The following is an 18939-nucleotide window of genomic DNA, read 5'->3' on the forward strand; positions in this document are numbered from 1 at the left end:
GCACGTAGATAATTAGATTATATCGTCTTTTGTTTTGTTACTGGCAGATCGGAATTATCAAATAAATGAATATTATAATAGATAAATACAATTAATTCTATTTGCACAAAACTTCTGATTGGAAAAAGAATGATGTAAAAAAAATGAGACACATGAAAAATTTAGGGCAGTGATTAAAACGATGTGACAAAGGAACAGAAATAAAAAATTAATTTAAACCAATTAATTGAATAAAAATGATGATGGAAGTAATTTCGGTAAAGATTTACGAATAGAAAAATATTTAGTGGTTCTGCTGCGATTTTTTTTATTGTTCTCATTTTGTTCGTTGCATCTGTTCAGTGCGGGTGTCCCATGACACCCGTTCAAGTTCAGTGTCGAGCCTTTGACTCAGTTTTTTTTTTTTATTACAGAGGGCAGCTAACCCTCTGACCGAACACGCTGAGCTACCGTGACGGCTGCAGATTTACAAACGGAAAAATATTTTGTGGTTCTGCTGCGATTCGAACCTACAGCTTCGCACACCGGTTGCTGTTGTCCCACTCATTACACCACACAACCAGACTACAGTAAGGCGACTTTTTTAACGCTATTGGTGTAACACGAAATTTTTTCCATTATTGAAAGCAACATCAGAACTGCCTCTCTTGTGCCTTTACCTTCCCTAAAGTCAAAATGATGGTCTCTAACAGATGCTCAGTTGAGACTTCCTGGCAGATTAAAACTGTGTGCCGGACCGAGACACGAACTCGGGACCTTTGCCTTTCCGGGCAAGAGCTCTACCAAATGAGCTACCCAAGGACGACTAACGCCCCGTCCTCACAGCTTTACTTCTGCCAGTACCTCGTCTCCTACCTTCCAAACTTTACAGAAGCTCTCCTGCGAACCTTGTAGAACTAGCACTCGCGAAAGAAAGGATATTTCGGAGACATCTACATCTACATCTACATCCATACTCCGCAAGCCACCTGACGGTGTGTGGCGGAAGGTACCTTGAGTACCTCTATCGGTTCTCCCTTCTATTCCAGTCTCGTATTGTTCGTGGAAAGAAGGATTGTCGGTATGGCTCTGTGTGGGCTCTAATCTCTCTGATTTTATCCTCACGGTCTCTTCGCGAGATATACGAAGGAGGGAACAATATACTGCTTGACTCCTAGGTGAAGGTATGTTCTCAAAACTTCAACAAAAGCCCGTACCGAGCTACTGAGCGTCTCTCCTGCAGAGTCTTCCACTGGAGTTTATCTATCATCTCCGTAACGCCTTCGCGATTACTAAATGATCCTGTAACGAAGCGCGCTGCTCTCCGTTGGTTCTTGTCTGTCCCTTATATCAACCCTATCTGGTACGGATCCCACACTGCTGAGCAGTATTCAAGCAGTGGTCGAACAAGTGTACTGTAACCTACTTCCTTTGTTTTCGGACTGCATTTCCTTAGGATTCTTCCAATGAATCTCAGTCTGGCATCTGCTTTACCGACGATCAACTTTATATGATCATTCCATTTTAAATCACTTCTAATGCGTACTCCCAGATAATTAATGGAATTAGCTGCTTCCAGTTGCTGACCTGCTATATTGTTGCTAAATGATATGGGATCTTTATTTCTTTGTATTCGCAGCACATTACACTTGTCTACATTGAGATTCAATTGCCATTCCCTGCACCGTGCGTCAATTCGCTGCAGATCCTCCCGCATTTCAGTACAATTTTCCATTGTTACAACCTCTCGATATACCACAGCATCATCCGGAAAAAGCCTCAGTGAACTTCCGATGTCATCCACAAGGTCATTTATGTATATTGTGAATAGCAACGGTCCTACGACACTCCCCTGCGGCACACCTGAAATCACTCTTACTTCGGAAGACTTCTCTCCACTGAGAATGACATGCGGCGTCCTGTTATCTAGGAACTCTTCAATCCAATCACACAATTGGTCTGATAGTCCATATGCTCTTACTTTGTTCATTAAACGACTGTGGGGAACTGTATCGAACGCCTTGCGGAAGTCAAGAAACGCGGCATCTACGTGTAAACCCGTGTCTATGGCCCTCTGAGTCTCGTGGACGAATAGCGCGAGCTGGGTTTCACACGATCGTCTTTTTCGAAACCCATGCTGATTCCTACACAGTAGATTTCTAGTCTCCAGAAAAGTCATTATACTCGAACATGATACGTGTTCCAAACTTCTACAACTGATAGACGTTAGAGATATAGGTCTATAGTTGTGCCCATCTGTTCGACGTCCCTTTGGAACGCTACGCTCTTCTAGAGACCTACGGTACACCGCTGCAAGAAGGCGGGCAAGTTCCTTCGCGTACTCTGTGTAAAATAGAACTGGTATCCCAACAGGTCCAGCGGCCTTTCCTCTTTCGAGCGATTTTAATTGTTTCTCTATCACTCTGTCGTCTATTTCGATATCTACCATTACCTTAGCCACAGCCTGGGGGATGTTTCCAGAATGAGATTTTCACTCTGCAGCGGAGTGTGCGCTGATATGAAACTTCCTGGCAGATTAAAACGGTGTGCCCGACCGAGACTCGAATTCTTGAGGACGGGGCGTGAGTCGTGCTTGGGTAGCTCGGGAGAGAACTTGCGCCCGAAAGGCCAAGGTCCCGAGTTCGAGTCTCGGTCTGGCACACAATTTTAATCTGCCAGGAAGTTTCATATCAGCGCTCACTCCGTTGGAGAGTGAAAATCTCATTCTAGATCCTCAGTTTTCTCTTCTATTCTTCTCTACACTACTCTTGTAAGCAACGTGGCTTCATGCACACTGAAGCCGGTTGTGCGTTTGTTCTGGCACCGATGTCCCACTGCTATCCTCTCAAGCGTCGCAGATTCTAACAACCAGCTTGAATTGTCGTTTGGTTGCCACTTTCCCCAGTGATGAGATGTTAGCGAGCTCTTCCGCCTTATCTGATCACTATTCTTCCAAAGCTCCATTAAACTGTGGTCCTAGCACTCGATCCCCTATGTCTCCCATACTGACTCCACTGTCTTTCTCCATTACGAGGTGCATTCAAGTTCTAAGGCCTCCGATTTTGTTTCTCCGGACTGGAAAGAGATAGAAACATGCGCATTGTTTTAAAATGAGGCCGCGTTCATTGTCAATACGTCCCGGAGATGGCAGCACCGTACGGCAGATGGAATTTTACCGCCAGCGGCGAGAATGAGAACTGTTTTAAATAAAATGGCGACGATTTCCTTACTTGAAGAGCGTGCAATCATTCGTTTTCTGGATTTGCGTGGTGTGAAACCAATTGAAATTCATCGACAGTTGAAGGAGACGTGTGATGACGGAGTTGCGGATGTGTCGAAAGTGCGTTCGTGGGTGTGACAGTTTAATGAAGGCAGAACACAGTGTGACAACAAACCGAAACAACCTCGGGCTCGCACAAGCCGGTCTGACGACACGATCGAGAAAGTGGAGAGAATTGTTTTGGGGGATCGCCGAATGACTGTCGAACAGATCGCCTCCAGAGTCGGCATTTCTGTGGGTTCTGTGCACACAACCCTGCACGACGACCTGAAAATGCGAAAAGTGTCATCCAGGTGGGTGCCACGAATGCTGACGGACGACCACACGGCTGCCCGTGTGGCACGTTGCCGAGCAATGTTGACGCGCAACGACAGCATGAGTGGGCCTTTCTTTTCGTCGGTTGTGACAATGGATGAGACGTGGATGCCATTTTTCAATCCAGAAACAAAGCGCCAGTCAGCTCAATGGAAGCACACAGATTCACCGCCACCAAAAAAATTTCGGGTAACCGCCAGTGCTGAAAAAATGATGGTGTTCATGTTCTGGGACAGCGAGGGCGTAAAATCCTTACCCATTGCGTTCCAAAGGGCACTACGGTAACAGGTGCATCCTACGAAAATGTTTTGAAGAACAAATTCCTTCCTGCACTGCAACAAAAACGTCCGGGAAGGGCTGCGCGTGTGCTGTTTCACCGAGACAACGCACCCGCACATCGAGCTAACGTTACGCAACAGTTTCTTCGTGATAACAACTTTGAAGTGATTCCTCGTGCTCCCTACTCACCTGACCCGGCTCCTAGTGACTTTTGGCTTTTCCCAACAATGAAAGACACTCTCCGTGGCCGCACATTCACCAGCCGTGCTGCTATTGCCTCGGCGATTTTCCAGTGGTCAAAACAGGCTCCTAAACAAGCCTTCGCCGCTGCCATGGAATCATGGCGTCAGCGTTGTGAAAAATGTGTACGTCTGCAGGGCGATTACGTCGAGAAGTAACGCCAGTTTCATCGATTTCGGGTGAGTAGTTAATTAGAAAAAAAATCGGTGGTCTTAGAACTTGAATGCACCACGTACATCATCAGACAGATCCTCCCACCGGTAAAGTTCTTCAGTGTACTCTTTGCACCTTCCCGCTTTCTCCTCGTCGTTATCATCGGAATTCCTCTTGCGCACGGAATGTTTACGCCTTCGCGTACCGAGCCACAAGTAAAACCCTCCTTCGAAAACAATAGAGAAGATAGCGAATCTCGTCGCTGTTACGCGCAACATTGTTTACACTGTGGCTACAAGTGGAGTTGTCTTCTACTGATAAGTCTCATTATTTTTGTTTGGGGGGGGGGAGGTGGAAGGGGGGAGGTGATGACCATGGGGCCCTGTGGTTTGCCTTGGGTCGCTTATCTCCGTGAAACGGTTTTGTTTACGAAACACTCCTGTCCGGTTTGGAGAGGCCTTGTTATCACTCTCAGTACGCTTGTACGCCTGAAACGCTTGTGTTGAAGGACAAGGTGAACGTAACTACAGAATAGTCTTTTTTTCAATCACAGTATCGACACTGTAAGTGAACGATTTTTTTGCTTTTTTATTTATTTATTTATTTTTCCCATAAGGCTTGCAGACAGAAGATAATTTTCACACAAAGAAAAATAGTAGAACAATATCGACACATAATATTTGTTTGCTACCAAAGTTCGTAGCGTTTTTGTTTCCCACGTTGCTGTTCCGGTTGCTACGGGTTTATTTATCAATTGCCAAGTTTGATTTCTACACTACTGGCCATTAAAATTGCTACACCAAGAAGAAATGCAGATGACAAACGGGTATTCATTGGACAAATATATTTTACTAGAACTGACATGTGATTACATTTTCACTCAGTTTGGGTCCATAGATACTGAGAAATCAGTACAGCGAACAACCACCTCTGGCCGTAATAACGGCCTCGATACGCCTGGGCATTCAGTCAAACAGAGCTAGGATGGCGTGTACAGGTACAGCTGCCCGTGCAGCTTCAACACGATACCACAGTTCATCGAGAGTAGTGACTAGCGTATTCTGACGAGCCAGTTGCTCGACCACCATTGACCAGACGTTTTCAATTGGTGAGAGAGCTGGAGTATGTGCTGGCCAGGGCAGCAGTCGAACATTTTCTGTATCCAGAAATGCCCGTACAGGACCTGCAACATGCGGTCGTGCATTATCCTGCTGAAATGTAGGGTTTGGCGGGGATCAAATGAAGGGTAGAGCCACGGGTCGTAACACATCTGGAATTAAACGTCCACTGTTCAAAGTGCCGTCAGTACGAACAAGAGGTGACCGACACGTGTAACCAATGGCACCCCATACCATCACGCCGAGTGATACGCCAGTATGGCGATGACGAATACACGCTTCCAATGTACGTTCACTGCGATGTTGCCAAACACGGATACGACCATCGCGATGCTGTAAACAGAACCTGGATTCATCCGGAAAAATGACAATTTGCGAATCGTGCACCCAGGTTCATCGTCGAATACACCATCGCAGGCGCTCCTGTCTGTGATGCAGCGTCAAGGGTAACCGCAACCACGGTCTCCGAGCTGACAGTCCGTACTGCTGCAAACGTCGTCGAACTGTTCGTGCAGATGGTTGTTGTCTTGCAAACGTCCCCATCTGTCGACTCAGGGATCGAGACGTGGCTGCACGATCCGTTACAGCTGTGCGGATAAGATGCCTGTCATCTCGACTGCTAGTGATACGAGGCCGTCGGGATCCAGCACGGCGTTCCGTATTACCCTCCTGTACCCACCGATTCCATATTCTGCTAACAGCCATTGGATCTCGACCAACACGAGCAGCAATGTCGCGATACGACAAACCGCAATCGCGATAGGCTACAATCCAACCTTTATCAAAGTAGGAAACGTGATGGTACGCATTTCTCCTCCTTACACGAGGCATGACAACAACGTTTCACTAGGCAACGTCGGTCCACTGCTGTTTGTGTATGATAAATCGACTGGAAACTTCCCTCATGTCAGCACGTTGTAGGTGTCGCCACTAATCATTTGCGTATCACATCTTCTTACCCTCGGTTAAATTTCGCGTTTGTAGCACGTCATCTTCGTGGTTTAGCAATTTTAATGGGCAGTAGTATATATGTCTCGTTAAGTACAGGGTGTCCCACTTAAACCTCCCTCATTTCAAAGACTCAGGAAAAATAAATACAGTAGATACGACAATGAAAAATGCACAACACTGATAGAGTATCTCAAAGAATTTATTTATTTATTTATCATCAATACACCTCTACATGTGAAACATTTGTAGCACGAAGTCTATATTCAATGCCAAGTTCTTTGTAACATTTCCTCTGTTACTGTTGCAATCGCATTAGTGATACGATGTGTTTTTACCAGAAAAACAATGCCGTTGTTATTTTAAACATAGCTTTATTCATTCTCGGGTTATAGCCAGTTACATGTGGCAGCGGCGGGACGCTCGGCAGCACGTGTGTTATGTGCCGGAGAGGCATTACGCCGATGTTACACAGTCCCGAGAGACCATCAACAGTCATGGGAATGACTCGATATGTTGTCCATTATGTTGGATTGTTAATGCTGTCCTCTGAACCCAGTCCTGATGAACTGTGACCAACACACCTGGCTGAATTTGACCACACGCATCAACAATGCGCTGCTTTAGATGATGCAAATCCCGTATTTTCACAGAGTAAACCAGTGCTTTGACATGACCCCAAAGATAAAAATCCAAAGGAGTCAAATCTGGTGAACGTGGTGGCCACTCCACAGCATCTCTGTGACCAACCCACTTTTGAGGGAACTGCACATCCAGGTATGCTCGCACATTGCGCCCATAATGTGGTGGGGCTCCATCATTCTGGAAGAATTCTGGAAATGTTCCGTCCTCTGTTAACAACGAGGGAAACACTTCTTCATCCAATAACCTCAGATAACCGTTGGCTGTTAACGTACATCTACATCTACATCATTACTCTGCAATTCACATTCAAGTGCTTGGCAGAGGGTTCATCGAACCACAATCATACTATCTCTCTACCATTCCACTCCCGAACAGAGCGCGGGAAAAACGAACACCTAAACCTTTCTGTTTGAGCACTGACTTCTCTTATTTTATTTTGATGATCATTCCTACCTATGTAGGTTGGGCTCAACAAAATATTTCCGCATTCGGAAGAGAAAGTTGGTGACTGAAATTTCGTAAATAGATCTCGCCGCGACGAAAAACGTCTTTGCTTTAATGACTTCCATCCCAACTCGCGTATCATATCTGCCACGCTCTCTCCCCTATTACGTGATAATACAAAACGAGCTGCCCTTTTTTGCACCCTTTCGATGTCCTCCGTCAATCCCACCCGGTAAGGATCCCACACCGCGCAGCAATATTCCAACAGAGGACGAACGAGTATAGTGTAACCTGTATCTTTAGTGGTCTTGTTGCATCTTGTAAGTGTCCTGCCAATGAAACGCAACCTTTGGCTCGCCTTCCCCACAATATTATCTATGTGGTCTTTCCAACTGAAGTTGTTCGTAATTTTTACACCCAGGTACTTAGTTGAATTGACAGCCTTGAGAATTGTACTATTTATCGAGTAATCCTATTCCAACGGATTTCTTTTGGAACTCTTGTGGATCACCTCATACTTTTCGTTATTTAGCGGCAACTGCCACCTGCCACACCGTACAGCAATCTTTTCTAAATCGCTTTGCAACTATACTGGTCTTAGGATGACCTTACTAGACGGTAAATTACAGCATCATCTGCGAACAACCTAAGAGAACTGCTCAGATTGTCACCCAGGTCATTTATATAGATCAGGAACAGCAGAGGTCCCAGAACGCTTCCCTGGGGAACACCTGATATGACTTCAGTTTTACTGGATGGAAAATCATCGAGTAATCACGAATCCAGTCGCACAACTGAGACGATACCCCATAGGCCCGCAGCTCGATTAGAAGTAGCTTGTGAGGAACGGTGTCAAAACCTTTCCGGAAATCTAGAAATACGGAATCAACTTGAGATCCCCTGTCGATAGCGGCCATTACTTCGTGCGAATAAAGAGCTAGCTGCGTTGCACAAGAACGATGTTTTGTGAAACCGTGCTGATTACGTATCAATAGATCGTTCCCTTCGAGGTGATTCATAATGTTTGAATACAGTATATGCTCCAAAACCCTACTGCAAACCGACGTCAATGATATAGGTCTGTAGTTCGATGGATTACTCCTACTACCCTTCTTAAACACTGGTGCGACCTGCGCAATTTTCCAATCCGTAGGTACAGATCTATCGGTGAGCGAGCGGTTGTATATGATTGCTTAGTAGGGAGCTATTGTATCAGCGTAATCTGAAAGGAACCTAATCGGTATACAATCTGGACCTGAAGACTTGCCCGTATCATGCGATTTGAGTTGCTTCGCAACCCCTAAGGTATCTACTTCTAAGAAACTCATGCTAGCAGCTGTTCGTGTTTCAAATTCTGGAATATTCCATTCGTCTTCCCTGGTGAAGGAATTTCGGAAAACTGCGTTCAACAACTCCGCTTTAGCGGCACAGTCGTCGGTAACAGTATCATGTACACTGCGCAGCGAAGGTATTGACTGCGTCTTGCCGCTTGTGTACTTTACATACGACCAGAATATCTTCGGATTTTCTACCAAATTTCGAGACAATGTTTCGTTGTGGAACCTATTAAAGGCATCCCGCATTGACGTCCGTGCCAAATTTCGCGCGTCTGTAAATGTTAGCCAATCTTCGGAATTTCACGTTCTTCTGAACTTCGCATGCTTTTTCCGCTGCCTCTGCAACAGTGTTCGGACCTGTTTTGTGTACCACGGGGGATCAGTTCGATCTCTTACCGATTTATTAGGTATGAATCTCTCAATTGCTGTTGCTACTGTATGTTTGAATTTGAGCCACATCTCGTCTACATTTGCATAGTCAGTACCATCAATAAAAAGGTCCAACGACTTTGGTACCCCACACACCACACCAGACCGTCACTTCTTGTGAGTCGACCGTTTTGGAAGCATCAAGCCAATATGGATTTGTGTCGGACCAGTATCTGTGGTTCTGCTTGTTCACTTCACCATTGATAAAGAAATTGGCTTCATCACTAAACCGCACCTGACAGGGGAAACGTGGGTTTATCTGCAGCTCCTGTATCACCAATTCTCTAAACTGTAGCCGAGGGTCTGGGTCATCCTCGTTCAGGTGTTGGAGCAGCTGAATTTTGTACGGGTGCCATTTGTGCTGCGATTTATTTATTTATTTAGCTTATGGCATGTAACACATCATATAAAAAAAAGACATAAAAATCATAAGACACAGAAATAATTAGTAGTCACAGTGTATAACATATAGTTGTAGATATAAAAGTATTTAAAATAGTGTATATAACAAACAAAAGTTCACAAACAAACATCCAGATTTGTGACATAGTCTACTGCACTTTCAGTCGCGGTCAGAAACTCATTGGGGTCTCCTGCAAAACGTCTCAGAGGGCAATCTTCCACGATGTGACGAGTCGACTGCCGGTCCGCACCGCAGTCACATCTCGGGGAGGTGATTTTACCCCACCTGTGGAGGCTGTCTGCACATCTGCCGTTATCTGTCCGAATTCGATTCAAGGTCGTCCAAGTTTTCCTTGGCAAATTGAATCCTGGTGGATGGACATTGATACATGGCATATTCTGCAGGTTTTGGGGCACAGATTCTTTCCACCGCGTTTTCCAGAGGTTGCCATAATCCGGGTTGAGAGGATGCGTATTTTTTGCCATTTTTTTTAAAGAGGGGTGTCTGGAGCGCAATCTGTTCATCTCCAGGGCAGGAACATCCTTATGGATTGGCTGCGATAAAATTCCCAGTATGGAGGTACGGCCAACCCCACAGTCTTGTGACAGGCGACGAGTACTCCGTTGCGGACTCTTGCTAAATGATGCCTACAAGCTCACTCTTATTGCTTCATCGGTGGCGGATTTCGGTCTTCCAGCCTGAGATTTGTCTGCGACAGAACCTGTTGCTCGGAATTTGGCCAAAAGCTTCGCAACTGCGCTGCGAGTCATGGGCCCTCTGATTGGGTGACGACTGTTGAAATCCTCAGCAATGACCCGTGTGCTTCTTTCTCCTGGCATCAAGATGATTTCAACGCATTCTCCATGTGTTAAGGACATTTTGTAACCTATAAATAAGGAAACAATGATTAAAACGTTAGCATGAGTAACTGATACCTAACAGTTAAACACATGTAAAATATCAGGCATGGGATAGTCACTTTGCACTCTTTCAGACTCCATTTTATGACTTCTCAGTACGTAATACTCACGCTGCCGAGCGTCCCACTGCTGCCGCAAGTAATTGCATATAACCCAAGAATGAATAAAGCTGCGTTTAAAATAACAACGGCGTTGTTTTTCTGGTGAAATTCTCTACCTGTCTGATATGTCACATGACCACATGCCCATATGAAATTTTGGAGTTGAATCCAAGATGGTGGCTTTCAAGATGGCCGCCATGTTGGTGGCATAGCCTATAAAGTTCCCCCCTTCCCGTTCCTCGTGTGTAGGGACTCTATTTCCTTGTTTGCTACTCCATTTGGATTTTATCAGGGTGTTTCCGGACTTTTGGACCACCCTGAACTTTAACCACGCGGCAGGTAAACAGTTCACAAGCTTTGTCGTTTCGGAAATGCATCTACCCTTGGCCTGTAAGCCAATAATCGTGTCTATTGTTAGAGAGAATTTAAAATTTTTTGCAAGACAAGTTTTATTTACGTGAGTCTACATGGAAATGACTGAAAACATCGAAAAGTCGCAATCACAAAGCCAGTAAGAATTTCCTACTAGAGGCAACAAAATATAACTTCTAAGTTTCCCACAAGAGTCCGTTGTAACACACATACACTTAATTCCAAGTCCTATTCCGATGACGAAGACGTAGTCTTCCGGGGAGACGTCCATGAGGTCGGTATTCAGCGTCAACTGACGTCCGGTGCTGGTTCTCGCCTTTAAATAATATTGGTCAGCCAATCAGATGTTGGTGTAGTAAAACATCCTGCAGGTCATCTCGAACTCCCTCTGCAGGAAGTAGTACGTGGAATGTCTGTTTCCAAAACAGCCGATGTTTACCATTGCTTACGCCTTTGGGTATAGGCAACCTCAGTCCTGTGTCGTGTTAGATGTGTTGCCTGCCGGCAGGGGTACCCTGGCGATGGTGTAACAGTGCCCTTCTGGACCCCAGATACACTACGTAATCAAAGGTATCCGGACACCCCCAAGAAACATACGTTTTTCATATTAGGTGCATTGTGCTGCCACCTACTACCAGGTACTCCCTGTCAGCGACCTCAGTCGCCATTAGACATCGTGAGAGAGAAGAATGGGGCGCTCTGTGATACGGACTTCGAATGTGGTCAGGTGATTGGGTGTCATTTGTGTCATACGTCTGTACGCAAGATTTGCACTCTCCTAAACTGTTTCCGATGTGATAGTGAAGTAGAAACGTGAAGGGACACGTACGGCACAAAAGCGTACAAGCCGACCTCGTCTGTTGACTGACAGAGACTGTGACATATGAAGAGGGCCATAATAGACAGGCATCTATCCAGACTGACACACAGAAATTCCAGACTGCATCAGGATCCTCTGCAAGTACTATGACAGATAAGCGCGAGGTGAGGATAGATCGATTTCATGGTCGAGCGGCTGCTCATAAGCCACACATCACGTCGGTAAATGACAAACGACGCCTCGCCTGGTGTAAGGAGCGTAAACATTGGACTACTGAACAGTGGCAAAACGTTGGGTGGAGTGACGAATCACGCACGGTACACGATGTGGCGATCCGATGGCAGGGTGTGGTTATGGCGAATGCCCAGTGTACGTCATCAGCCACCGTGTGTAGTGCCAACAGTAAAATTCGGAGGCGGTGGTGCCGTAGTGTGGTTGTGTTTTCCATGGCGGGGGCTTGCACCCTATATTGCTTCGTGTGCCACTATCACTGCATAGGCCAACAAATGGTTCAAATGGCTCTGAGCACTTTGGGACTTAACTTCTAAGGCCATCAGTCCCCTAGAACTTAGAACTACTCAAATCCAGCCAACCTAAGGACATCACACACATCCATGCCCGAGGCAGGATTAGAACCTGCGACCGTAGCCGTCGCGCGGTTCCAGACTGTAGCGCCTAGAACCGCTCGGCCACATAGGCCAACATTTATGTTCCAAGCACCTTCTTGGTTCCCACTGTTAAAGAACAATTCGGGGATGGCGACTGCATCTTTCAACACGATCGAGCACCTGTTCATAATGCACGGCCTGTGGCGGAGTGGTTACACGACAGTAACATCCCTGTAATGGACTGGCCTGCACAGAGCCCTGACCTGAATCCTATAGAACACCTTTGGGATGTTTTGGAACGTCTACTTCGTGCCAGGCCTCACCGACCGACATCGATACCTCTCCTCAGTGCAGCCCTCCATGAAGAATGGGCTCCCATTCCCCAAGAAACATTCCAGCACCTGATTGAACGTATCCCTGCGAGAATGGAACCTGTCATCAAGGCTAACGGTGGCCCAACACCATATCGAATTCCAGCATTACCGATGGAGGGCGCCTACGAACGTGTAAGTCATTTTCAGCCAGGTGTCCGGATACTTTTGATCACGTAGTGTAAATCCCTCTGTTTCCACTTTATGACACCGCTAGTGATGCCACCTGCTGCCTGTTAGTGGTTACTGCACGTAGACGTCGAACATAGCTGGTGGTCCCACAAATATCGGACCGTGTTACAGGATCTTGCTTAATGCTTCCTCGCTACAACCAAAGTCCTGTGTTCCACTTGCGTTTCTGAACTGTGATTTGTTTTCAAAGAATATAGTTATGAATTTATTTTATTTACTAGCGATTCATCAAGAACATTAACACATGTAAGCGTGGAAGTAGTTGCCAGGGAGTAACTGATGAAATCAGAACCAAATTCCTTTTAACAAATGGGAATTTTATTCACTTTAATACTGCCTAAACCATTTTTTAAAAGAAACAGGTTTGAAATTATAATCAGAGAGAACCCTCTAAATATCAAGTTACAATTTATTCAGAGGCAGAAAGAAACAAGTTTTGACTGTATGAGCTTTCAGGCTGAGAACCTTGCCGGTCCCTTTTAACACGGCCGTAGTCACCACTGCTCACAACAACCTCTGAAACACTACACTGGTGCAAATCTGCAACACACCAGATTACTTTAAACAAAAAATTTTAACAATTCATACGAACGCATAAACTATGGACCCCGTAAGAGGGATGGAAATGGTACAAAACACTCACATTAAAAATTATTTGCCACCGGAAGTGCAACTTGTTTTTAAAAGAACTCTTACGGTGGAAGGGTGGCAACTATATATACTAAAAAGACCATTTAAATAAAATCCATGAAATACAGTTTTACATAAAATGTACCAACATGCTCTACATTACACATATACCACCTCGCAAGATGATAGGCAAGATAAAAACATATTTAAGGAATTCGGCCTTTACACTTTAAGCAATAAATTCGTTAACACCGAGTCCGACAAACATGACAGAGGCAGCTATTAACGTACTGCAGACCGACAGACAGACATACAGACACTAACTGCCTAACAAATGCGGACGGGAGACAAAAAAATGGTTCAAATGGCTCTGAGCACTATGGGACTTAACATCTGTGGTCATCAGTCCCCTAGAACTTAGAACTACTTAAACCTAACTAACCGAAGGACATCACACACATCCATGCCCGAGGCAGGATTCGAACCTGCGACCGTAGCAGTCGCGCGGTTCCGGACTGAGCGCGTAGAACCGCTAGACCACCGCGGCCGGCGGACGGGAGACAGACGAGCAAGCTGGGGACGAGAGAGTGACCAACAAAACAAGTAGAATTTAACAAGAAATGAAACAACATATGAAGAATTACTTAACTTCTAATAAACTACGATGTCTGGGGAAGACCTGGCGCAGCACCCCCAAATCGCTCTCCCGAACCGTCCGCTGCCAGCCGCTTCATCAGACGGACTGAGGCGCGCCGCTCTCCCGTCTCACGGTGTCGCAACTCGCACCGGCTAGACCGACGTCGTGGGTTGACTCCTGTCGCTCTCGTGTCGGCCGCGAAGCCACTACCCCTCGCTATACGGCGCGGCCCACTGGACTCACGTGGCGACCTCACACGCGCCGACGCTCAAGTCGGACAAGTCATCTCGTGTCTCAGTGCGCGACCGACCGACCGACCGATCCAACGGCCAATGACCACTGCCTGAGCAAACTCGAGCAGACTGGCGGCCTAACGCGCAGACTCAGATGCAGGAACTCAGCCCCCACCGGGCGAACACTCGCTGAGTTCTCTTACTGGCGGAGTGGCAAGACTCTCACCTCGTCAGCTTTATTAAGGTTGATCCGAACGACAGACATACTAGCACTTCGAACGACAGACAGACACTAACTGCCTAACAAATGCGGACGAGAGACAGACGAGCAAGCTGGGGGACGAGAGACTGACCCGTACTGACCGGTCAGTATGCGGTTCCATTTCCGTGACGAGAGACACAAACACGTGTTAACTCGTTACAGAACGACTCACGACTGAGCGGTTGCATCAATGTGCCGCTTAGACTAGAAGCAGCTTATAGCCCAAGGTCAAAGATATTGTTCCTACGCAAGTCTGCAGGGTTGCCACATCTTGCAAAGAAAATCAGTCTCATTACTTTACTGTCACACCTCATATGTCCAACTACCATACAGATTAGAAACGTGTGCTTCCTCTTTCCTTTCTTTTCCATTTGAGCAGACCGAGCCACAGCAAATTGTGGCCAGATGCAGCCAGTACCCCATATACTGGCAGTGGGACACTGTCCACGTTAGAGCTGGTCCGACACACGTTATATCTGGCGATTCGGCAAACCACGAAAGTACCTCAACGTCATGTAGGCAGTTCATAAATACACACGCATGTGTGGACAAGCATTACCCTGCTAAGAATGACACGACAAAAGTGTCGGGTGAGGCCTAACACACGAGGGGGCAAGGTGTCTGCGATGCACCACTGTGCCGTCAAGAGTTCCGTGGCCCGAAGACATAACCGATCGCTGCCCACAGCATGGTGCCAGTAATAACACCACTGTGCCTCTCCAAAACAGTGGACGAACTGGACCCGTCCACAGGTCGACGCCGTGATCGCTGACAAGCTCATCCAGAGTGAGAGAAGGATCACAGGGGAGGGGGAGGGGGGCGAAGTTAGTGCAACACCATCCATGAGATGACATTGCTTTTCCAGTCACGCTTGTCATAATTCTAAAGAGAGCCTCCACATGGTGTGGTAGTGACTTCTTGAGTAACAGAACCCAGTACGTTGTCCTCGATGGTGAGTGTTCATCAGAGGTGAGGGTATCATCTGGAGTGCCCCAGGGAAGTGTGGTAGGTCCGCTGTTGTTTTCTATCTACATAAATGATCTTTCGGATAGGGTGGATAGCAGTGTGCGGCTGTTTGTTGATGATGCTGTGGTGTACGGGAAGGTGTCGTCGTTGACTGACTGTAGGACGATACGAGATGACTTGGACAGGATTTGTGACTGGTGTAAAGAATGGCAGCTAACTCTAAATATAGATAAATGTAAATTAATGCAGATGAATAGGAAAAAGAATCGTGTAATGTTTGAATACTCCATTAGTAGTGTAGCGCTTGACACAGTCACGTCGATTAAATATTTGGGCGTAACACTGCAGAGCGATATGAAGTGGGACAAGCATGTAATGGCAGTTGTGGGGAAGGCGGATAGTCGTCTTCGGTTCATTGGTAGAATTTTGGGAAGATGTGGTTCATCTGTAAAGGAGACCGCTAATAAAACACTAATACGAGCTATTCTCGAGTACTGCTCGAGCGTTTGGGATCCCTGTCAGGTCGGATTGAGGGAGGACATAGAAGCAATTCAGAGGTGGGCTGTTAGATTTGTTACTGGTAGGTTTAATCATCACGCGAGTGTTACGAAAATGTCAGGAACTCGGGTGGGAGTCTCTAGAGGAAAGGATGCGCTGTTTTCGTGAATCGCTACTGAGGAAATTTAGAGAGAACCAGCATTTGAGGCTGACTGCAGTACAATTTTACTTCCGCCAACTTATATTTCGCGGAAAGACCACAAAGATAAGATAAGAGAGATTTGGGCTCGTACAGAGGCATATAGGCATTCATCTTTCCCTCGTTCTGTTTGGGAGTGTAAGAGGGAGAGAAGATGCTAGTTGTGGTACGAGGTACCCTCCACCACGAACCGTATGGTGGATTGCGGAGTATGTATGTAGATCTAGATGTAGATGTAGATGTAGCTCGCTACTCCGACCAATTAGTTGTTCACGGAGGGCAAGCACAGATGTGAAGGTGTAACGATGTGCTCATTTCACAATACGGCGACCGTCCCTACACCCTTCACTACCAGAACGCCATCCGTCACGTTCCAGTTCAACATGAGACCATAAATGCACGTGAACAGCCTACCTTTCCGCTTCCCCTCCAGAGGGAGACACCAAAGCTGCGACTGCCACAGCGGCGCCACCGCCAGAAACGCAGGGCGACTGCTCCACACTACGCGCTGCGGCGCGCTCTTCAAAACAGCAACTTTTACCACGGCTGCTCAGTTTCCACCGCACACAATTTCATTTTCTCAATAAATAACACCCTGTACTGCTTTTGTTTCCTCAGGAACTCCTCGAAGGGCGCAGGAAGGCATCGAGATGCCCGTGGCCAAGTTCAGCACGCTGGAGTCTTCTGAAGACGACGAGGAGCTGCTGGTCGACACTGTGGGCGGGTAAGTAGCCCAGCAGAACTACTCAGGATTCTCGTTCCCCTGTATTTGTCAGGCAGCGTATGTAAGCTGGAGTCACTACAGCCGAGAGAGACTTCGAGGAGCATCCATTATCACCTGAGATTGCAGAGGAAACTAGTGAAAAATAGAATGAGAACTTTGAGTCATACCAAGACTGGGTACGATGATGAGGGAAGATTTGCGAAATTTCTCCAGATAATGATCCCAATTGCATTTCGTTCTGACGCACCATTGGCGCGTTGTTACGAATGTTTCGGAATGGTTTTTGAACAAACCTCGTATTGTGGCATTTGACAGGCATCACAGATGAGGTAAAATAATTCATTTGAACCTTACAACGTTTTGTACTTAACCTCGACGATCTAACAATAGTTTGCAGTAATACACTACTGGGCATTAAAATTGCTACACCATGAAGATGACGTGCTACAGAGGCTACATTTAACCGGCAGGAAGAAGATGCTGTGATATGCAAATCAGTAGATTTTCACAGCATTCACATGGGTTGGCGACACCTACAACGTGCTGACATGAGGAAAGTTTCCAACCGATTACTCATACACAAACAGCAGTTGACCGGCGTTGCCTGGTGAAACCTTGTTGTGATGCCTCGTGTAAGGAGGAGAAATGCGTACCATCACGTTTCCGACTTTGATAGAGGTCGGATTTGTAGCCTATCGCGATTGCGGTTTATCGTATCGCGACATTGCTGCTCACGTTGGTCGAGATCCGATGACTGTTAGCAGAATATGGAATCGGTGGGTTCAGGAGGGTAATACGGAACGCCGTGCTGGATCGCAACGGCCTCGTATCACTAGCAGTCGAGATGACAGGTGTCTACGGCTGTAACGGATCGTGCAGCCACGTCTCGAGCCCTGAATCGACAGATGGGGGTGTTTGCAAGACAACAACCATCTGCACGAATAGTTCGACAACGTTTGCAGCAGCAAGGACTATCACCTCGAAGACCTGGGTGCACGAATGGCAAAACGTCATTTTTTCGGATGAATGCAGATTCTGTTTACAGCATCACGATGGTCGCATCCGTGTTTGGCGTCATCGCGGTGAACGCACATTGGAAGAGTGTATTCGTCATCGCCAGTGTGGCGTATCACCCACCGTGATAGAACGGGGTGCCATCGGTTACACGTCTCGGTCACCTCTTGTTCGCATTGACGGCACTTTGAACAGTGGACGTTACATTTCAGATGTGTTACGACCCGTGGCTGTACCGTTCATTCGATCCCTGCGAAACCCTACATTTGAGCAGGATAATGCACGACCGCATGTTGCAGGTCCTGTACGGGCCTTTCTGGATACAGAAAATGCTCGGCTGCTGCCCTGGCCAGCACATTCTCCAGATCACTCATCAATTCAATTGGAAACGTCTGGTCAATGGTGGCCGAGCAACTGACTCGTCACAATACGCCAGTCACTGCTCTCGATGAACTGTGGTATCGTGTTGAAGCTGCATGGGCAGCTGTACCTGTACACGCCATCCACGCTCTGTTTGACTCAATGCCCAGGCGTATCAAGGCCGTTATTGCGGCCAGAGGTGGTTGTTCTGGGGACTGATTTCTCAGGATCTATGCACCCAAATTGCGTGAAAATGTAATCAGATGTCAGTTCTAGTATAATATATTTGTCCAATGAATACCCGTTTATCATCTGCATTTCTTCTTGGTGTAGCAATTTTAATGGCCAGTAGTGTAGCTATCATTTGCAGTAACAGTTATCTATTGATACATTATCTACACTTTGCCCTTCCTGATTCGTACTTTACTTGAAATCATGTGTTATAGACGAACATGTGCGGGT

The 18939-nt window shown here is 46.5% G+C and overlaps 1 protein-coding gene across 3 annotated transcripts in view; it reads left to right on the forward strand.

The window, feature by feature from the left end:
* LOC126108960 (neprilysin-2-like) overlaps nt 1-18939 on the forward strand; it is a 600695-nt gene that overhangs the window by 44500 nt on the left and 537256 nt on the right. For all 3 annotated transcript variants that reach the window (XM_049914349.1, XM_049914352.1, XM_049914350.1), the window contains exon 2: nt 16998-17103. In XM_049914349.1, coding sequence (XP_049770306.1) covers nt 17030-17103 — 74 coding nt within the window. In that variant the 5' untranslated portion in view covers nt 16998-17029. The remainder of the gene's footprint in view (nt 1-16997; nt 17104-18939) is intronic.

Source organism: Schistocerca cancellata, chromosome 11 (assembly GCF_023864275.1).
Source record: "Schistocerca cancellata isolate TAMUIC-IGC-003103 chromosome 11, iqSchCanc2.1, whole genome shotgun sequence".
NCBI classification, from domain to species: domain Eukaryota; kingdom Metazoa; phylum Arthropoda; class Insecta; order Orthoptera; family Acrididae; genus Schistocerca; species Schistocerca cancellata.